Source organism: Balaenoptera borealis, assembly GCF_965194805.1.
Source record: "Balaenoptera borealis genome assembly, chromosome: 1".
Lineage (NCBI taxonomy): Eukaryota > Metazoa > Chordata > Mammalia > Artiodactyla > Balaenopteridae > Balaenoptera > Balaenoptera borealis.
The window spans coordinates 76,514,661-76,537,207 of NC_138860.1; the positions used below are offsets into that span (position 1 = coordinate 76,514,661).

The following is a 22,547-nucleotide window of genomic DNA, read 5'->3' on the forward strand; positions in this document are numbered from 1 at the left end:
GGTGATGGATGTTAACTATTAACTAGACTTACCGTGGTCATCATTTCACGATATTATATACACATATATAGGATCATTGTGTGGTACACCTGAAACTAATGTCATGTTATATGTCAATTATATCTCAATTTTTTAAAAAAATTGATTTACCACCTCTGAAAAAAAAAAAAAAAAAAAGAATGGGTGTGAGCATATTGGGAGAAATTTCTAGAGATGAAGGTGAAATATTCATAGGTTGTGAGGAGAAGTGGAGTGAGTGGTGATGCAGACATGTCTAGCAACATTCCTGAAGTAGAAGTCAAAAGTAAGCTAACTCCAGATAATTGCAAAACCAGCCTAAAAGTCTGGCAACGATAACTGTTACTCTTGTTATGGCTTCTTTTAAGAAACGCTGCGTTACTAATGCTCCTCCCAAGAAAGAGTATGTTACAAGAATGCGAAAACACAGACTTGGCTAAATCTGAGTGGAAAAGTGTTTCAGAAAAGTCAGACTCTGAAAGTGAAATAGTTTTAGGAATACCTTACCCAATTTATTTCCCTTATAGTGTCCTTTTTTATGAATATTTAGAGTGATTCTGATTTTTTAATTTTCTGTTTCTAATTAAGCCTAAAAGACATCGTGTGGCTACTTGGCCACAATTTCCTTTCTTAGTGTTCTCTTTAATGGTGCAACCTACAGTCAACGTCATTTTAGATTCAGTGAATTACAGTCATAATAACAATTTACTGCTTCTACCAAGTCTGTTACTTGCATAATCTCTTTTAATCCTTCTAGCAGTTCTGTAAGGAAGATACTATTATAATTATGCCTTGCAGATGAGGAAACACAACTTCAGAAACAGAGTATCTTGCCCAAGGCTATACAGCTGGTAAGTAGTAAAAGTGATGTTTGAACCCAAGTCTATTAACTGCTTAGCCAGGGTTCTTAATTTCTATACTTTGTCACCTCTAGGTCCAAAGCTAATTAGCTTGGCTATTACAACTTAACACGCTACATTAAGAGCATATTAACTGTAAAGAAAGGGGAGACTGGTCATTTCCCACATCACTGTAATGAGATTGTCTCCTTTGAACTGAAAAAGGCTAATGTGTACTATACCAATTCTTCAGCCTCAGATGTTAGCTGAATCAGGGATGTACAGTTATATGAGGCCTCGTTATAATTAGAATGTCAAGCTTTGAAACCAATTATCTTTGCAGGTGTAATGACTGGGGAATAAACTAAACCAATATGGGCAAACTGTAGTACATGTTGGGAATTTGGTAAAGAACCAGGATGACGTGGTTTGGAATAAGAGCTCTACTTGGCAGAAAGTTCTCATTTAATAAGGAAATATAGACAGGAGTACATTTCTCTTAGTTAACTGCAGACTAGCTAACAAGAATTCAGAAGACGGGTGGGTTAGGATTACAAACAGGGATATTGACTCTGGAAGGACTGTACTGCTGGGCTGTTGCACAACACAAGGTTAAGTAATGTTACCAAGATCCAACTGGGGGAATTCAATAGCAGATAAAGAGTCAAGAGGTTCTCTGGGTCTAATTAAGAAATATATAAGTATGATGATGTGCTCTCCTGACTAGGGTAAGAGAAACAAGCTCTCTCATGCATAATTTGAAAATATCTATTAAAATTAAAAAAGACTCACATTCCTTGATTCAGCAATTCTACTTAAGTCTAGGAGTTTATCCCACAGATATGCTCAAATATGTGCATAAAGATATAGGTGTAAGAATATTAATTGCAGCATAATTTAAAACAGCAAAAGTTAAAAAATCATCTAAGAGCTCATCAGTAGGAACTGGCAAATGTCATCTCTCTGGTAAGTGATTTGTGAACCTCCACGCTGAGCTTAGTGCCCCTCCTCTGTGCTTTTAAGCACCTTAGCATCCCATGTCTTAAAACCTCTAGTAATGAAAAAGTCTGTTCATTTGTCTGTCTCTCTCTGTAAGGGTACTCTTATTTCCCTCTTTTGACAAATGAGAGATCTTGAGCTCAGAAGGCATGTGCAGCCCACTCCCCACCAATAGAGGTTGAGGCCAAAGTATATGTAAAGGCACAGAGGCATGAAAGAGGGTGGTGTGCTGGGGAAAGAGCAAGTGGTCAGTGTGACTGCTCTATATGTCATGATAAGGAGTTTGGACTTTAACCTAGAGGATTTGATTCACTCTTTTAGGGAAAAAGTCATAAGTGTAGAACCCAAAGAGTTGAGTTCCTTCTTTCCATAGAGTTAAGTCCAGATAAGAAACTTAAGACTCAGGGAGGACAGAATGAGAGAGTAAAGCTGAGATCCAAATGAAACTTGCCAGAACCCTTTCTGCTCTCTGGTGGAGGACATTTGGGTTCCTTGTCTGGTATCTGGTATGGACACCCACAGGTTTAGGGTCGAGGTCTGAGTCTGAGACACAGAAGTGATCAGAGAACCAGAGAGAAGCATCTTCCTCCCCAGGTTTCTCCAGCATTTTGTTGCTACCCTTGCTGCTTGGGAATGAGCCTGAGATTCTCCTTAGGCAGCCTGGGCTAGCCCAGTGTTTCCCTAAATGCATGCTGGAACCTGAAACAGAAGCTGGATGAGGACTTTTTTTTTTTCCCCCATAGGAGCATGGCCAGTAAGCTGCCTGCCTGATATCTCTTGATATTTCCTTAGTGCCGGTCTTCCCGGGAGATCATTAACATTGTAGGGGAAGATCAACGAGAGCTGGGGGGCTTAAAGACAGTGGAGACTAGAGGGCATAAAATTCACTCTTTCCCCTGCCACACACACATCATTCTAACCCATAAGTTCTTGTTCTTCCCCACTCCCCATATCCCTAGCCCTAAATGGAGGTATGTGGCAGGACAGGAAGAAAGATATTGTGGCTGCTAAAAAGGTGTGAATGAAGAGATACTGAAGAGATAAAACTCTCTTTTGAATGGCTATTTCACTCTTTTGCTCTCTTAAAAAATGATCAACTGAGTTTTTAAAATTAATTTTTATTGGAGTATAGTTGCTTTACAATGTTGTGTTAATTTCCGCCGTGCAGCAAAGTGAATCAGTTATACGTATCAACTGATTTTTTTTTAATGACTTGATTCTTTGATTACCTAGACTCTTGATACTAATGCTAGTCACTTCCTATCTAGATCAGGGATGGCAGAAACTTCAGGGGCCACGGGAGTAGAGTGGGGTTAGCCAGGGAAGGTTTGCTGGGGGAGAGTTCTGAGAAGTGAGCTAAGCCTGCATTAGAAAGCTGGAAATCAGAACCACAAAGACCCTTGTAAACCAGAACCCCAGTACTGGATTATAGGGCCTGGACATACCTCCTCAGGGTTAAGCAAGTGTCCACTGAGATCAGTTTATTTGATTGCTCTTTTGTAATTTTAAATTAGCTTCTCCTCCAGTAAGGCTTATTGATGCCCTCAATAAGGAATGCTTCCAAATATCCGTCCCAAATATCCAGCAGGTTAAAGAATCTCTTAACAAGACTTTCATGTTCTGATCCCTTTCTACTTCCCCATGTTCATCTCCTGCCACCTTCTCCCTAAAACACCCCCCCACACACACATGCATAAATACACATAATTCTCCAACCACTTTCAATTATTTGCAGCTCTACAAACACACCATGGTCTTTTATGTCTCTTTGCCTTTGCACCCTCAGCCTGCATGCCCTACCCTTCAATCTTTTCACATCTCTACTTGGTGAAATCTTGCTCTTCCTTCAAGATTCAGTTTCCTCCTCTGAATTCCCAGTGTTTCATAGAGCACTTATCACAGTGCACTGTAATTTATGTGTGTACCCACCTGCCTCTCTCTTTTTTATAATTTCAGTGACTTTGCAGTAATAACATGGTGAAGATAATACTAAGAAGAAAAGGATGAAGGATGTTGATGTTATTCTGGTTAATTGTTCAAAAAGAAATGGGAAATTGCATTGTGACTGAATATGTATCAAGTAGAAGGATGGGAGGGTTGAGTTGTTATCAGTTCTAAGCCTTAGCAGTAAAGGTTAACTGATGAAGGGTAAGGACCCAATGAGAAATAAACCTCCTGGGAATAATTCACACCAGACTTGCAGAAAACCAATAGTTTTAGTAGGCAGATGAGGGACTTATAAAAATTGAATTGTATGTTAGCGTTGGAATGGCTCTTAGGGAGGTAAGAACCTGCTAAAAACTAGAATTCAGCAATTTTGAGAATCTGTCTTAAACTTTCTTCAAAGAGATTTCTTGATGCTAATAGTACCTCTTGTTTAGTTAGGCTAAAGTGAGCATGGCCTGCCTGCTGCCACCAGAGCTCATCAGCCTGTCTAGCTATGTTGGTGCAGGAGGTGCATCTGGGTGAGTCTAACAGTATGCTGACCCTTGTAACCTGGAATGGAGGCCCACACAAGTCCCTTTCCCTCTCTAAAACTAGTCCAGGACTTTGAGGGTATACACTCATCAGAAACAGAACTGAAAGTCTTTTAAAATTTAACATTAAATTCATGATGAATAATTACAACTTGACCCTTAGACGTTCCAAAGAGCTTAGTACCAAATAACCTTAAGTACCAAAAAATTGCCTGTGCTGAAATACATGTTGGGTGGATTTATATGAAAAGCTAAGGATGACTGAATTCAACTTCCAAACATATACCTCAAAGTAGTAAATAACAGGTTTCTCCTTCCTTACTGAAATCTGTGAGGGGAAGGAAGCCATCAGAGGGAAGGCCTTGTGGTTACAAGGATGTGCTGTGTTAGACGGACATGGCAGCCACACTTTATAAGCCACAGTAAGACAGAGGGATGCAAACAGAGACGGCTTTGTAGGGTCTCCACGTGATGGGAAGCAGGAGAGACCAGGGATGGATACGCCTGGAGAGGGGGCAGTAGCCACCCCCTCTCTCAGCTCCCCACAGCAGCGGTCTCAGGGGTTCCCTGACTCACAGCAAAGTGGGAAGCGGGGGTCTCGAGTGTGTCCCTGGGCTCTGGGAAGGCCTGTGGCTCCTTTAATTCCAGGACCACCCGGCTGAGAAGGCCTTTGAGCAGCTGCATTTCTCGGAGCAGAAGGTCCACGTCGGGTTTTAGGGCTCCAGTGGTTTGTTCCAAGGGGGTCAGCGGAGCGCAGGCCGGTGGCCCAGCAGTGGGGCCTCCGCCCGCGGGGAACAGCAGCCCGGCTGAGGGGGTGTTAGGGACGGAGGTGACCGACGGGACCGATCTGGACAGCGGGGGCTTTCTGAAGGAAAGTGGCTTGTTACCGGGCGCCAAAGCCGCGGCCTGTGGGACCGGGACGGTGGTGGACGCCACGTCCAGGGGAGAACCTGTGAACGCAACACAAAGAGAACCGCACGGCTGAAATCCTTCTCCCAAGGCCTGCGGGGTGAGGAGGGGGCAAGGGATGGGGGTGGTGGGGGTGGGAGAGAAGCGCCGGGCCGGGGAGAGGAGTAAGGGGAGTGAGGAGGGTGGGAACAGAGGTGGAGGGGAGGAAAGGAAGGGGTAGGCGGGCGGAGATGGGGGATGGAGATGGAAGGCGCGGGGAGAAGGGGCGGGGCTGGGGAGACAGGCGTTCCGGAGGGGCGGAGGCGGGGGTACCCGCCAGGGTGGGCTCCCGAAAGGGCAGTCACTCACCCCGCCCCGGAAGCTGCAGCCAAGGGCTGCGTTTCCGGACGCTGCGGGTGGCGGTAGCAGCCTCGCACCAGTGCGATTCCAGCTCCTCGACCTCGGGCTCGGGGACGGTGTACTCGGCGCCCCAGTCGAAGCGGCGCACGGCGCGACTGTACTTGTAGAAGGCGAACTGCAGCGGCGTGTCGCGCTTCTGAGAGTGCAGGAGCGTCTCGCACCGCAAGACCACTCCGCCGAGGGCCGCGCCGCGAGCCTCCACCCGGCCCATCACCCTCAGCACCGGCGCCTGGAACAGCTCTGCGGAGAGGAGGTCCAGTGGCTAAGGATGCACTTTAGGCCGGCGCAGGGGTCCCAGGGAACCGGCTGGTCCACGGTCCCACGACCCCTCTCCCGGTTTCCCACAAGGGCCCGTAGCCGACCAGGGAGGAGGCTGTGTGTACACGTGGAGGGAGGAAAGTCTTTTGAAATGTGGGGAACGAGTCCACGAGGGAGGGGAGAGCTTGAAAGGAGGCGGGACCAGGTATGACGCTTCGTGTCACCTCCCGACTGGCACCCAGCTCGGGTTCTCCAACCTAGAAGGGGGTCGCTGCGCCTGCTTCGCAAGACGCTCAGGAGCAGTTCCCTCGCCCCAGTCCCACAGTGATCCCATCTACTGCCGCTGTCTTTCTGGCTGGGGCTGCGGAGAGAGCTGCCCCCAATATGGGGGCCTCTACCCGGAGTAAGAAGCCGGATGTGTATCGGGGAGAAGGGACACCTGCTCCCACGCAGGCTACAGATCAAGTGCGACTTCACTGAGGAGGAGGAGAGGAGAATGTGTACTTGGTCCCGCAGAGAAATCCGCCACGTGCCAGCTACTGTAACCTCCGCCCCTCCTTTCCCCGCCTGGTTTCTGTCCCAGAATTTCCCAGAGCTCGTTTGCCTCCGTCCCCGGCCCCAAGTCTCCCCCACCTTGCACGGTCACGGCCACCTTGGCGGAGAACATGGGCGCGCTCTCCACCGGGATGCGCATGGTGCCGGAGCACTGGTAGCGCCCGCTGTCGCTGGCGCGCGCCTGGGGCACCGTGTAGTTGGCGCTGGAGTGGAAGTAGCGCACGGGTTGGCCATCGTGGTAGTAGTGAAGTTTGTAGACGACCTTGTCGTACCAACCGCGGCAGCGCATGACCAGCGGCTCGCCCTCGAACACCGCAGCATAGGGTACTTGCAGGATCAGCCAGTCTACGACAGTCAGCACAGACAGACTCCAAGAGAAAGTCCAGCCCTTGAGGCCTCCCATACTTCTCCGCCTCCCTGCTCCCCCCTCCTCTCCCTTTCTCCTCACCAACTCCCTCGCCCCTTACTGCGCACCCCAGGAGCCTCAGAACAAGAAGCATCAGAAGGTGAGTGGGAAGGAAAGGGGAAGGCCAGCCTTTTATTAGGTACTAAGAAGACAAAGATGCCTGAGACTTGGTTCCAGCCTCAAAGAGTAATGCCCGTCAGAATCCAGTTTAAACTCCTTAGGATGGTATCAGGGCCTTCCTGACCTGGCCCCTGCCTACCTTTTCAGCACCATCTCAGGATTCTCCCCTGCCCCATGTCTCCTTTTCTCTCTCCACCTTCCATTCCTAATGCAGACTAAGTCCATACGTACTGGACTGCTGGGAGAACTGGCCCTGCTCTGAGCCCAGAGGCTTTGTACCTGCCGAGAAGACCACTTCACCTGCTGTAGTTGAGGCCTACTTATCCAGCAGATCTGGGCTTAGATCCTGTCTCCTTGAGAAAACTTACCTGACCCCACCCCCAGCCTTAGGCACTTCCCCCAGCACCCTTATTTACCTGATCACCATCATCATCATAGCCAACACTTACATAGCCCTAGTGTCCGCTAGATGCCACTTCAGGTGTTTTACATGGAGAAAGAATTCCGCAAGTGATAGCCACAATCTCTGTGCTACTCACAGTTCTGCAAGCAGTAACTACCGTCTATCATATTCAATATCTTATCTGTACTCGCTATCAATTTCCAAACAAGAAACCACAGAGTATGGATGTGAAGTATAAGTGCTAATCTGAACACTGAGTGATGATCTTTAAATTCTGAATACAAAATATAACCTACCAGGCTAAAATGACATAATATTCCCTGCAAAGTAGCCAATCCTGTGCCCTAATGAACAAATTACTGTTACTTCTCTTATCCTGTTTGGCAATCCTTTTATCCCCCAGGGAATTAGTTTAATTGACTCTTATGTACACATGTGTACATGTCTATAATAAAATTTTGCTGAAGTGCTTTCTTCATCTGCTTTTTTCTTTGAAAACCTATCATAATTCATTTTTAATCTTCACAACAACCAAAGAAATAGATACTATCATTGGCCGTATTTTAGTGATGGGAGGCACAGAGAAGCATCACACTGTTCAAGCAGGAGTAATTCCCCCAGCTGCACGCAGCCTGCCCAGGGACCCTCACTTTTCCTGCTTTGCTTTGCCCTTTCTCTCCCTACCCAACCCCCCTCCTCAGAAGTTCTCTATTCAGTATACCAGGTCCTTGGAGCCTCTTCTCTTCTGAGCTACTAAATGAACAGAAATGTTTATTTAGTGTCCATTGTGGCAGGATGGTAAGGGAACTTTTGGGGCCACGCAAGGCTTACTGCATCTCTCACATAGTGCCAAGCAGGTCCCTGCCTGCCCCCAGAGACTCAATATAACCCCCTCCTTCCTGCCCCAATGGGAGTGGCCCAGTGTCCTCCCCCACAGGAGGGCCACCACTACCAGAGGACATGTGTGCTGCCCTTCCGCCATGCTCAAACACTCACCATTGGATACAGAGAGGTGGATGGGGTCACTGACAGGTGCTCCCCGTGTCTGGCATCGATACACCCCTGGTGTCTGCACCTCGATGCTCTTCTTGTGAGAGGGCAGGAGTAGGTGGCCCAAATACCAGAGAGTGCTGCTGGGTCGGAGCTCCAGGAGCAGAGGGTGATACCCATCACACCGCAGGGTTACCCTTTCCCCCTTGAAGATTGTGGTCCAGGGTGGATGTAGAGACAATATGGGCTTCTCCAGAGTAGCTGGGAGGGTGGGGTATGGGAGGGGGCAATGTGAAAAAGAGAATCACGGTGAGGTGCCCAAAGATGAGGTCTGAGGTTGGGAAATCTCAGAAAACGCTAGCTTCCAGGACCCATCCCTGCGAGAGGAGAGACCTCATCGGGCTACAAACTAGTCTCTTGGTCAGCACCATTTCTAAGTGCCAGTGCCTACAGGCAAACTGAGTCACTGGGATTGAGGAGCCATGAGAAGAGTCACTACCCCAGAGCAGCTAAGAAGTGGGGAGTACCCAAGCAGGTCACTTAGGATGGTTGGAGTGGAAGTTGTAGAAAATTTGGATGAGGGATGTGTAAGACTCACCAGCTTGCCCACTGCTTGGAACTGCAAAACAAGAAATAAAGAAGCAAGAAGAAGGAGGATGTTGGAGATGAGAGGAAAGAAAGGGACTCTCTTGACCGTAGGAAAGATTCAACAAGTCTCAAGACCTGTTTTTCTTCTGCCTTTATTTCTCTCAGCTCTCAGCAAGCCCCCTCCTCTTTTCCTCTCCAAAAATAGGTAACGAATCGAGGATTGAATATTCCCCCAACACGCACACACACACACACACACACACACACACGCACACACAGAAATACCCTGGCCCCCACTCTTCCCCACACCCAAAGTCCTTGTGCCGCTGTTACCTCACTGAGGACTCACCCAGGAGCAGGAGGGCTGTCAGTTCCCACATGATGGATCTGCCAGCAGCAGCTGCAGACCAATGGAGATGCACCGGCATGGGATGGGGGAAGAGAGAGAGAGAAGATGGCCAATGCTGACCACTGAGTACTCGGAGACACTGCTGCTTCTCCCACCCATTTCTAATTCCTGAAGACGATGGGCTGGAGAGAGCAGGAGACAGGCTGGATACGTGTCAACTCTCAGGTGTCCCAGGCACCAAACATCGTCCCAACTACAACCCCTGAAGCCGCCTCACATCTCAGGCCAGCCCCAACTCCTGTAGAGAAGGCCTGCTGAGCAGAGTCTGTGCCCTTTGCAGCCCACGAAAGCCACACAGAACCCCAGACTCTGGCAGGTGACCCTGCCACCTTCAGGCTCCCCTAAACATCCCACTCCCATCCCACCTCCTCCCCATCCTCCAGCAGGCTCCATAAGCCTCAATTGAGAAAGACATCTTCATGTCCTTGAGGGCCACCCAGGACGTTTATTCTGCTCACTTCCTGGTGACAGACATTGGCGTGAGGCCTAGTGAGGTTGACACTGGATTGCGTGCACCCAGAGTTCACATCCTCCCATGGGTGAATAGACAGAAAAGCATGACTCACCAACCACCTTCTCTGTCACTGTCTTACAGTGTCACAGTCAAGAATAGAAATGTTATGTTTCCCCTTTCTCCCTTCCTGGAACCTTAAACCTTCAGAAATTAGAAGACTCTTCTTTCCTACCCATCTCAATGATCTCACCCTATAGCATCTCCACTCACTTGTGCCTTCCTTCCTTCTCTCTGTCCCCAACCATGCCCCAGTTCTAATAGTTCTTACCTGTGTTAGAGAAGTCACTGCATCAGCCCCTTAGAAGCTTCTCAGAACCGTCCTCCCAACTCTACTGCTTGTGCTTTCCAAGCCATGTGATCATACCCTGAGCAATGGGGAACCTGAATTCTCCTGTAAATACTTAATGAATTTTCCAACCTGATAGTATGTCTCTTTGGACCGTCTTCTGTCCTCACCCGTGGCTGTTTAATACTGGGGCATCTCCTTCCCTTGGAGCTCTGGCAGGAAGGAGATCGATTTTCAGACCCTGTCAACTCTCTTAAAGACAGTCCCTTCCCCTCTTCCTTGCTGATGCCCGAAGCTTCCCTCGGAGAATTCCCTCATAGTTTCTCTTAATGTGCTAGTCCTTGTTGAAATGCAGGTGCCCCTTAGGGAAATGTGATTGGTCCTTTAAATTAAGCTGGTCACTTCGGATCCTGTTTTGAGAGCATGTTTTGATAAAAGAGAGATAGAGTCATATGGGTCTGAACAGTAGAGAGGTAATTGATAAGGTGCTCAGGAGTGGGGGAGGGAGAGAACTAGATACCGGGAACAGAGATTATAACTGCCTGCTTTGGGAGGGTCCAGGCTAGGCAGTGCCCCCAGCTTCCCCACCTCCTGCCTGATGCCTCATCCGGGGCCTGTATGGGCCTTCCCACATCATCTACAACCCGCCCCCAAGGTCTGACCTCTGCACCAGGTCACCACCTCTATGATAAGAATGTAATGCACCCATCAGCTGTCCCTTAGTCTACACAAGCCGACTCTGTTTTGGTTTCTTATCACTCAGAAGACAGATCTCAGCCTCTTCACCTGATTCCATAAGAAACTTTTTTTTTTTAAGTCATTGAAGGTGATTCATGTATTTAGGCAGTTGAGCTGGGTTTTTTTAAAAAATATTTATTTATTTATTTGGCTGCGCCGGGTCTTAGTTGCAGCACGCAGGATCTTTTTTTTTTTTTTTTTTTGAGTTGTGGTTTGCAGGATCTTTTTAGTTGCAGCACGTGGGATCTAGTTCCCTGACCAGGGATCAACCCGGGCCCTCAGCATTGGGAGCACGGAGTCTTAACCACTGGACCACCTGGGAAGTCCCTCCATAAGAGATTTGATTACACTCAAAATTTGTGAGGTGTCCGATCTTCCCTGAAAATTTCTAGAATCACCCATAGGGTTCATATCATACAGTGCTCAAATTTTGGCTTGAAGAATGTCCCACCCACACTTCTGTATTCTAGGCTTTCTTCTAAATTTTTCCCAAATTGGATCTTTTTCTCCATCCAGGACTTTTCCCTGCAGAATTTCTAATTCTTCACGCCTTTACTATGCAGAGAAATTTAACAGTTATCATTTGTTAGCTGAGCAATTGTTTGAAGCCTATCATGACATAATTTCTGGACAAGATATGCTGTCATCTGATAAGAATTCTGAGGAACAAGATGTTTTCAGTGATGATAATGGGATATTGCTGCTGTTGCTATTGATGATGACACCAGCTTACTTTCAGTGAGTGCTGCAGCCGTGAGCATGTCGCCTGCACCACGCCAAGTGCTTCACAGATGTTACTTTATTTAATCCCCACGAGGGCCCTCTAAGGAAGGATTATTATTATCTCCATTTTACATGTGTGGAAACTGTGGTGATAGAACTGGAATTTGAATAGAAATCTGTCTCACTCTAAAATCTGCTCTGTGTCTCGTGCTCACGGCAGACTGTCATCACTAGTCTTTTCAAGTCTCCTCTCATTTTATTATGATTTTTTACCTTCATTCACATTACCATTCTCTCCCCCACATGAGCACCCACTATATAATGTTTACAATCCTTTATACATGCACATACTTATGCTTGAGAAATATTTTGTATTATTAATTTACATAAATGTATTGTGTTTTAGATATTATTTTCTCATTTAGAACAAAAGCCAGGGTTTAGAGGAATTTACCTCTTTCTTTTTTTTTCCTTCCTCGACGATTGAGCTGAGACATCTCACCTCATCTTCTCTGGCCCTTGAACTGGGATTTACATCATTGACTCCCCTGGTTCTCAGGCCTTCGGATTCAGACTGAATTATCCTCTCCTAGGTCTCCAGTTTGCAGATGGCAGATCATGGGACTTCTCAGCCTCCATAATCTCGTGAGTCAATTCCTCATACTCAACTTTCTCTCTCTCTCTCTCCCCCAGCCCCTGACAACCACCATGCTACTCTTTGCTTCTACAAGTTTGGCTATTTCAGATTCCACACATAATGAGATCATGCAATATTTGTCTTTCTGTGTCTGGCTTATTTCACTTGGCATAATGTCTTCCAAGTTCATCCATATTGTTGTGAATGGCAGGATTTTCTTTTTTTATGGCTGAATAATATTCCATTGTGTGTATAATAGATATATATAATACATACAATATATAGTGTATATAATATAATATATATACACATATATCACATTTTCTTTATCCATTCATTTGTTGACATTTAGGTTGTGTTCACATCTTGGCTATTGTAAATAATGCTGCAATGAACATGGGAATGCAGATGTCTCTTTGAGATACTGATTTCACTTCCTTTAGATATATATCCAGAAGTGGGATTACTGTTCATAAGGCAGTTCTATTTTTAATTTTTTGAGTAATCTCCATACTGTTTTCCATAGTGGCTGCACCAATTTGCATTCCCACCAACAGTGCACAAGTGTTCCGTTTTTTCCACAGCCTTGCCAACACTTGTTATCTTTTGTCTTTTTGATAACAGCCATTCTGACAGGTGTGGGGTGATATCTTATTGTGGTTTTAATTTGCATTTCCCTGATGATTAGTGACATAGAGCACCTTTTTATAATATATACCCATTGGCCATCTGTATGTCATTTTTTGGGTAATGTCTATTCAGATTCTTTGCCCATTTTTTAATCCAGTTATTGGTTTGTTTGCTATTAAGTTGTTTGAGTTTCTTATATATTTTGGATGTTAACCCCTTATCAGATACAGGGTTTGCAAATATTTTCTCCCATTTCACTCTGTTGATTATTTCCATTGCTGTGCAGAAGCTGCTGCTTCTTCTCATAGATGTACAAAGGAATAAAGAAACATGTAATATAAACAACTTAGACTTTTAAAAAGCATCCAGTTAAAAGCTTTAAAATGATTGACCTGAAGTTGAGGTCAAAATTATTTTATTATACCTAGAGAACTGATTTAGGAATAGAAAAATAAATGGGTTCTTCTCTTCAGAAATGCATAAATATTGGGATTTCTAAGAGTAGTGTCAGGCTGGGCTTTAAGAATGATCTATTTCAATAATTCTCACTTTGGTCTGTAGATACCTGGGGGTTCTAATGACCCTTTAAGGGGCCTGCAAAGTCAAAACTATGTTTATAATAATACTAAGAGGTTATTTGCCTTTTTCACTAGGTTGACACTTGCATTGATGGCATAAAGCAACAGGGGATAAAACTGCTAACTCCAAAGCACAATTTAAGGCAGTGGCACCAAACTGTATTTTTCACCATTATGTTATGTACTCACAGTAAGAAACCAAAACCAAAACAAAACCTTGATGAAATAATTTTTAAAATTAATTTTATTAAATATTGAACTCAAAATATACATACTTTTAATATTCTGTGTGATGAAATAGGAAGTATGCACTTCTGTACTGAAATACAAAGGCTGTCTTCATTGAAAGCTGTTACACAATTGAGTTCGGAGGTGAACCAGAACAAGCTACTCTTTTTCTTGGAATATCATTTTTAATTGAAAGAATGACTAAAAAACTATGGTCATTCAGACTTGGGTATTTCTCAGACATTTTCTCAAAAGTGAACAAAGTGAGTCTGTCACTTCAAGGAAAACATCTGACAGTAATTATTGCCAATGATGAAATTCAAGCTTTCAAATGAAAATTAGAATTTTGGAAAAATTTGTATTCATGATCATGAGCTTGACAGCTTCCCAGTAATTAAAGACTTTTCTGATGATATTGGTGGTGATATTAAATTCGATTTTTAAAATATTGTATATAGTGAGATGGTATCAACATTTGAAAGATCTGTATAACTTTGTGAACAAATATTTTCAACCGACCCATGCATGGGTGAAAGATCTGTTTAAAGTACAAGAAGGATGAATGAATTTTAATGTAACAGAGTAAGAAATGCTTGCTGCTATGGTTTCAGATTCCATAATGCAACTCCTGTTTAAGAAACTACCCCTTGTCGAGTTTTCAGGAAGCATCAAAGGAGAATATCCACAATTATATGAAAAGGCTCTTAAAATGCAACTACAAATCAATGAGATGGGATTTTCTTCATAAGCTTCCATTGAACTCTCCTTTGAGAGCAGAGATCATGTTAAATTTGTCTTCTTTTTTTCTTTTAGAACATTGCACAGTACTTTGCACATAAATGTCAAATTAAATGAAGGTGCTTCTGTACTGACAAAAATTAGCTGTCTTGTCTGGCTGGGAAAATGTGTGAAACATCTACAGTCATGCCTTTAAGGTCAACAAAAAAATGTTCACCAAATCCAGCAATACTAAGGGTATACTGGGGGCAATCTTTAGTAAGTTGGGGTTACTTGGGGATCAGTAAAGGAAAGAACTACTTCATACTGTAGGTAATAAACTTGGCTTCTTATTACCTCTAAGAAAAGACAATGGCAGAAAATATAAAGGAATTTGAAGATGATTTAGAGAAATATATATATATTTAAGGAGGCCTAAATTCCTACTCTGAGAAGATTTTAAAAATTAATAATTTAGGGCTTCCCTGGTGGCACAGTGGTTAAGAATCCGCCTGCCAATGCAGGGAACACGGGTTCGAGCCCTGGTCCGAGAAGATCCCACATGCCGCAGAACAACTAAGCCTGTGTGCCACAACTACTGAGCCTGCACTCGAGAGCCCACGAGCCACAACTACTGAAGCCCACACGCCTAGAGCCTGTGCTCCACAAGAGAAGCCACTCAATGAGAGGCCAGTGCACCGCAACAAAGAGTAGCCCTTGCTCGCCGCAACTAAAAAAGCCTGCGTGCAGCAACGAAAACCCAATGCAGCCAAAAATAAATAAATAAAATAAATAATTTTTTTAAATTAAAGAAATTAATAATTTATATCTACCTATGTGCTCCTCCCCGATGGTTTCTCCCATTAGCCCCGCAGAGGTAACTACTATCCTGACCTTGGTGTTTCCATTTTTGTGCCTTTTTAAAAAGGTTTATCATATGTATGAGTGAATGGTTAAACAATATATTCCCTTGTGTAAAGGGCATCAAACCATATGGTGTCTTCTGGGACTTGCTTTTTTCACTGAATGTTAATATTCCTGATATTCTTTTATGTTGCTGCATTGTAGCTATGGTTCATTTATTCTACTGTTGTATAGTATTCTGTTCTGTGAAGATAGCACAACTTACCCATTTTTCCGTTGGACAACTGAATTGACTCCAATGTTTTGATTTTACAAATAGTGCTATTATGAACATTATTGTACTTGTCTTCTGGTATACATGTACTCGGCATATATACCCAGGCATGGAATTCTGGGTTATAGGGTATGCAAGTATTCGCCTTTACAAGATAATAGATGTGCTTTGTATCTAATGTTTATTTCAGAGATAACATCCAGTGTAGCTGCATTAGGACCTCTGTGGGTTACAGAATCCTAAACTGCACAGGCCATAAACCCAATCTAGTATAACAATTCCTCTTTCCCACCCCCTCTCCAACTTCCCCAGGACAGGTAGAGACAGATGAAAGTGCTCTCACTCTCTCTCTCTCTCTCTCTCTCATTCTTTCAGTTATGCTCTTGCCTTCCTCATCCCTGATGACAGCAGATTCTCTCCCTGAGGCTTCCAAGTTCCTGACCTAATCTGGGTCCCCTGGGGAGAATCTGGAGATTTTGCTGATGCCAGACATACCACTCATCCTTTAAGGTTCAGCTTAATTCCCATCTTCTTCACGATGCCTTCCCTTATTATGCTGACCCAATTCAATTCAATGAAACAAAATTTACTGAGAGTTTAAATATGCCTCATTAAACTAGACATCAATGAGTCAATGTGGAACAGAGAGCTCAAGGAGCTCTCAAAGAGCTCACCCTCTAGTGAGCAGAAATAAGGTAGTAAAAAATTAAAATGCAGTGTGACGATAGAGGTCCACACAGACACATGGATGAGGAGTACAGAAGTGAGACACTTAGCCAGCTGCACCCATTTCTTCCTTCCTTGATCTCGGTTCGCTTTTATTGTCTGTACATGACCTCCTTATTTAGCATGAGCTTGCAGGATGCATTCATGAACATGGTACCATTAGCTGAAATCAATTCCATGTAGAATGGTTATAACATAGTATCTTTGGAGGTCCAGCATAGTCCACTGGCAGTTGAGCTTCCACTTTGGTCATCCACCAAATGACATATCTGGTCATCATTTCTTGCAACTCCCATTCATACAGTTGTTAATCGATCCTCTCATGCTGCAGTGGTATTTGTGGACTTTTACCAATTTCCAGTTGCTTTCTGATCTTTCCACTTGAAGGTGTTAGAAGCCACCGTAAAACTGGCATTTTAGAGGGAGCTAGGAACCACCATAAGACTCGAATTTTAACATCCAGCATGATTCTATTCCTTTATTTCTTTGTGGCATGTCTGGAACGATCACATATACATATTTTGTAGATCACTGTGGGTCCAAACTACACACAGAATAAATGGCACAAAGAAAAAGTACACTGGATAACCTCATACCACATAATTTAGGAGAAACATGGTAGAATGCTCTTTGGCTGAGGTCATAAAATGGTGTGCTAACTCACTGACCAAAGGTTACTGTAGAATCTGGCAGGCTAGCTCTCATTGGCTGAGAATGTACAATAACAGTCCAAGCATTAAAAAAAAAGTATTACTATGGTACCAAAATAGATTTATGTATATTTTTAAAGAAAAATATTTCAGAGATGGATTAAAACAAATAATTGCTGCTCTGGCATTGTTCTACTCGATCACATGTTTCTGAGTCCAGTAGGATCCCATAGGGAATTTTTATATACCCTGCTTTAATTGTTTAATGGGTAGGAGTATTACTGCCCCTCCATCCCAAATTGTAAACTTTCTATAGACAGAGACACTGTCTTATGGGTATACTTAACATAGCATCAACTTGGGTATGTAGCAGAGGCCAACAAAATACCAGCACGTAGTTAATATTTGCTGAATAAGGCTAGGAGGAGAGAATAAGTAGAAGAAGAAAAGGTCCATTCCAGAGTCCAACACCTCCTTTAGGCTGGGGTTTCCCAACCTCAGCACTATTGACATTTTGGACCAGATAATCCTTTGCTGTGGAAGGCTGTTCTGTGTGTTATAGGATGTTTAGCAGCATCCCTGGCTTCTACTCACTAGACGCCAGTAGCACACCACCCCCCGCAATGTAACAATTAAAACTTTCTCCAGACATTGCCAAATGTCCCCTAGGGTGGGGAGGGATTGCCCTTGGTTGAGATTGCTGCATTAAATCTATCATCTCATTGCTTCTCTTTCAATCACCAGATTCTGGTCTGGGCAACAGAAGGCAACTCCTGGTCTAGATAGAGCAGGAATATGTTGTCATGTTAAGGGAGAATATACAATTATAACTAAACTCCAATGATCACTTTGTACACATTTATTTATACTCACTTATCCCTGTTACTCTAACAAAACACTGGGCAACTTGTAAAACTACTTATGCTTAGGTATGGAACAGAAAGAGGAAAAATAGAAAGAGTTGGATTTATTGGGGGTAGTTGAGCAACACGGTAGGTGAATTGTTTACTCATATTTGGCAGGACCCTTTGTGGTCTTGAGCTTCAGGTGGCTAGACAAGTCCCTCAGCTCCATGACCAGGTGACCAAGGATGACCCTCATATCCTGCATTTGTTTGAGGAGAACACCCATCTGGTGATGCAGATGGGGATCTGGGAACTGCAGAGGAGAAGAGGAGCCCAGATCCTTAGAAGAAGGGGTGGGCCGTGGAGGCAGAGGCCCAGGGGGCTCCGTGGAAGTAGTTTCTGGAGCAGCTGATTTCTGAGGAGCTGGATTCAATGTGGGGGGTGCAGCAGAGCTGGAGGGACCTGGATTATGGGATAGGAGACACAGACAAGAGTGAAGTCTGACTCTGGCCCTACCCTCATATTCCTGGTCAGTCTTTCTTATTCTCTGAAAATAGCTGTGGGGCCCAATGGCATCAAAATCTTGAGGACTCTGGTCCAAATTTGAATGTGAAGCATAGTTACTTCTGCTTGAAAATCTTCCACAATGAGACCTCATCATTAGAGGGCTATGGATATTAGCCAATTCTTCCTCTTTCAATCTAATTCCTTGCAACATGCATGTGGTAACTGGCCCTAGGTCAACCTCTTATTGTATATGACATTAGTGTAATTCCTTATCCTTGTGCCAGCCTTCAGTGTTTTGAGGACACCTCTGCTGGCCCCTCGAGTCACCTCCTCTTCAGAATGAGCATTCCTCCCATTATTCACCTTATGACATGACTCAAGCACCCTCACTACCCTGGACACCTCCTCTGGGTATATTTCAGGTCAAATGCAGCCTTGTTAATGGGGACTCCCAGAAATGAATAGAAACTCCAGACTACTTCGTCCTCACACTAGATACTATATTCCTACAAATGCCCAGAGGTCATGTAGGGAGTGTAAAGTCTATGGGGAAGCAGCTGTGGAGTTGGCTCAGGTCTTCGTTTGATGAGGTATACACCACAGTCTGAGGGAGAAGTTTCCTATTTGTGCTTTCTTCCATCACTAGGGACTCTGGCTTATTGTTCCTGCCTCCCATGTGTCCTTTCTTAACCTGCTTACACTGAATCTTAGCTCAAAAACCCAATTGTCCTATTCTCCCCCTTCCCCTGCCTTTTCGCACACACCAGACATATACACACTAACTCACCCTGCACCCGGATCTCCAGCTTGGGGCTCTGTTTCCAAACTTGGTTGTTCTCAGTGGCTGCTTCACACCAGTAGGACCCAGAGTGTGCCTCCGAAGCAGTGGGGATCTGGAATTCTGAGGAAGGGCCCCTGCTGCGCACTGTCCTGCTGTCCTTGTAGAAGGAGAAGAGGAGGCGGGCAGCCGACCTCTGCAGGGGCAGCTTTGTCTGACAGCTCAGGGTTACCGGGCTTCCCTCTTGGGGCTCAGCTGAGGGTGTGGCTCTGAGAACCGGGGCTTGAAACAGTTCTGGGGGAGAGATAGGTGAGAAAGAAGAGCTCAGCCATCCTACATTCAGGTGGACCCATGACAGGCAAAGAACCCCAGTCACACTTTCCTTCCCCTATTTCTATCGGGAAGGAGCTCTCTTAGAAAAGTTCCATTTGAACCTTTCAAGTCCTCTCTCTCTTCAATAGACAGGACTAGAAAAGATCTAGAGATGGGCAAATCTGACTGTAATCCAGATGCCCAGTCAGTGAACATTGGGAAGCATAGAACTGTAGGACAAAGCAGCAGGAAACATGCTGAACTTGGAGTTGGGCTAAATGACTTGAAAAGGCAATGCTAAGATGCTGCCCCTTTTGAAGCCCAACTTGGACGTTTGCCAGCAACCTACTCCTTAACCCTTCAGTGACCTTACCATCTCTAATGAGAGACATTTTTGGTCCCTCTGCCTCTCCCCACCTGCCTCTGCCACAATGACACTGCCTCTAGCTCTTACCTTGAACTGTGATAGCCACGGGAGATGCCGTTTCTGGGCTCCCAGGACCAGGGCTTCTGAAGATAGCACTGCAGTGGTAATGCCCGCTGTCTTCCTTTTGCACCACGGCGATGGAGAATTCCTTGTTAGGTCCAGGGGGACCCAGGGCTGAGCCATCTTGGTAAAAGGTGACCTGGGTCAGTGGCCAGTCTTGCCAGGCCTGACAGCGCAGAACCAGAGGGTCTCCTTCAAATATAGGCCAGGTTGGACTTTGGAGGATCAGCCAGTCTGCGGTCCAAAGCAAGGGCTGAGTGTGACCCACTGCCTTCCCTGGGAGCTCCCTCAGTGCTGCCCACAACAGACCCCTCTAATCTTTCTCTGAGGGGCCGGGTAACTTTCACCACTGGTTGGGAGTATGGAACAACTTCTCTAGGGCCTAGCACAGAGGGCACCCTGGCTTCTTGGGCTGAAGATGGGGCAGATGATATCTCATCCCATGGCCAGTTTCAGGGGGCACCTTCCTGAGTGGGCTGTGGGGCTGAAAGGAGAGCTTTGGGAAATGGGAGAAAGACCTGGCCTGCACTGGTCAGTCCTTCCTGGGACCTCACCGTAGGACACAACCAGATGGAAGGGTGCGCTGAAAGTGTAGCCCTTGACCTGGAAGTCGACTTCTCTTGGGTCCGTCAAGTCATCCTCAGGGTGGCAACTGCTCTCCTGGGTGCTGACAGGTCCTTCGCACTGGAGCGCCTCAAAACTGGCAGCTGAGGAGGGCGTGGTCCGAGAAGAACCAGAAACTGATGCTGTGATTGGGAAAGAGGACAGGAAATTGCTTTCCACAAGTGTTCCTCCATCTCCTCAGGGAATTATATTTTTTAGAGTAGAATAGGAAGACATCAAAACATTTTTTCCAAGAGACCCATATGGATCTCTCAGAGGGGTACAGCTGACTTGATTCGCTGGCTTCCAGGTGCTGTCAGTGAATGGACTGTGGTTTGAAGAAGGGGTACAGGGGAGAGAATGGTGAACTCACCAGCATGACATCCAGCTGCAGGTGCAGGAAACCAGAGGCCAAAGACAACGAGGACGCCAGAGCAGGCAGACACAGGACAGGAGGGAAAGGGAGATGATCAGATTCTAACATTTGTTGGGTGTTTACCACATACCAGACACTGCCAGGCACGTTCACACCTTATCACACAAATCTTGCAAGATTTCTAGGTATGTGATTTCACTTCCATTTTATAAATCTTAAATGAAACAGGTTTAGAAAAGCCAATTCATTTACCCCAAATTTAAAAAGAGAGTAGGGAGCGGAGCAAGAAACTCAGGTATGTCTGAGTCCAAAATCAGTGTTCTTTTTACTTCATTGTTCAGACGTGATCTACTTTAGTCTTCAGACCGTCCTTGGGGACTTTCTTCCAAATTTTCATTTCCCCAAATTCACTTGGTTCTTCATCCTTGAATATGTTATCTACAAACTAGCTTTTAGTATCTTCTTCCTTGCTCCCCCTTTCAGGTCTTCCTTTTTCAACCATCTCTACCTTAATATCCTCTGTCCCTTGAACTTTCCCTGGCAATGGTAGAGTCCATCCTGTGTCTTTCTCTCTACACCTGAACCTCTACTCCCAGTCTGTACTGGTAACTATGGAACAATTCTTTCTTTGCTTGGGGTTGAATAGAGTTACAGATTTCTCACCACATGTCTCCTCAACCTCTCTCTTAGTTCCATGGTTGACCAAGGCAAGGTAAATTTCTCCCATCTCCATGACTACTTCGTGTCCCTCGTAATGCCTCTCCTCCTCTTCTGGCTCCATGGTCATTAACATGTGCTCAGTTCTCCACTCTGTCCTTTCCTATCCTACTTGCTTTTGTTCCCTTCCACTTCCAAAGGCCCAGGACTCTTCTTTGACCTTGTAACTTCCCTTAGCAAGGCCCCTCTCTACTTCCTAATTCTCATTACATCAGTACCAAGTGCTTTCTTTAGATCCTCTCTCAGCTCCCTTCGCCACTCTGCTACCCATTTTCAGTTCCTCCACTGTCACTCAACTAGACTCAGCCTCCTGTCTTTTTCTAAAATAAAATACTGTTGGGGTATCAGGCACTTTCACTCAGTAAACTATGTGGTAGTTATTATTATTCTCATTTTATGGATAGGAAAACCAAATTCAGAAATATGAAAAGTGACTTTTTCAAAGTGGCATAGAGCTGGTAAATAAAAGAAGAGGGGCTTGAAAACAGAGCATCTGATTCCATGTCTAGAGTTCTCACAACAATACTACTGCTGTATCTTAATACAGTCACCCAGTCCTGTCTCTATGAGTTCAATAAAACAATTCAATAAAACAACTATTGTGCAGGGATAAAGCAGGTGCTGAGAATTCAAAGATAAATAAGAGAAAGTTAAAAAACAAACAAAAAGGCATTGTCCCTGACTACAAATAACTCTCAGTTCAGTGGATGCACAGGCATGTGAAGAGATTGTTTCAGCATGAGGAAGAAAGTAATATGAAAGAATTATCACAGGCAGCCATCAAAGCAGAGAGGAGGGTTCAAGGAAGATTTCCTGGTAAAGACGCCACCTAAGCTGAGTCTTTAAGGATGCCCAGAAGTTTGTAAGTGAGAGAGGAATAGGGAGTAATGGGGAGAGCTCATTTCAGGCAGAGGTAGCAGTATGAGCAAAACTTTGGAGATAGGTAAGAGTCTGGTGTGTGAATATAAGCAAGTTGGGATTTATTAG

General features: G+C 44.9%; 2 protein-coding genes across 2 annotated transcripts in view; both read right to left on the reverse strand.

Moving 5' to 3' along the window:
* On the reverse strand, window positions 1-9,389 carry FCRLB (Fc receptor like B; the record flags this gene model as incomplete). The annotated part of the gene is made up of 5 exons (XM_082371994.1): window positions 1-5,283; window positions 5,591-5,881; window positions 6,533-6,799; window positions 8,380-8,670; window positions 9,311-9,389. The coding sequence occupies 5 exons, from the start codon at window positions 9,387-9,389 to the stop codon at window positions 4,868-4,870; spliced, it is 1,344 nt and encodes a 447-aa protein (XP_082228120.1). The 3' UTR covers window positions 1-4,867.
* FCRLA (Fc receptor like A) overlaps window positions 8,605-22,547 on the reverse strand; it is a 21,349-nt gene continuing 7,406 nt past the window's right edge. The window contains exons 2-5 of the mRNA XM_082407844.1: window positions 20,419-20,571; window positions 19,832-20,098; window positions 19,075-19,359; window positions 8,605-18,242 (exon numbers count right to left, since the gene is read on the reverse strand). Coding sequence (XP_082263970.1) covers window positions 17,941-18,242; window positions 19,075-19,359; window positions 19,832-20,098; window positions 20,419-20,571 — 1,007 coding nt within the window. The 3' untranslated portion in view covers window positions 8,605-17,940. The remainder of the gene's footprint in view (window positions 18,243-19,074; window positions 19,360-19,831; window positions 20,099-20,418; window positions 20,572-22,547) is intronic.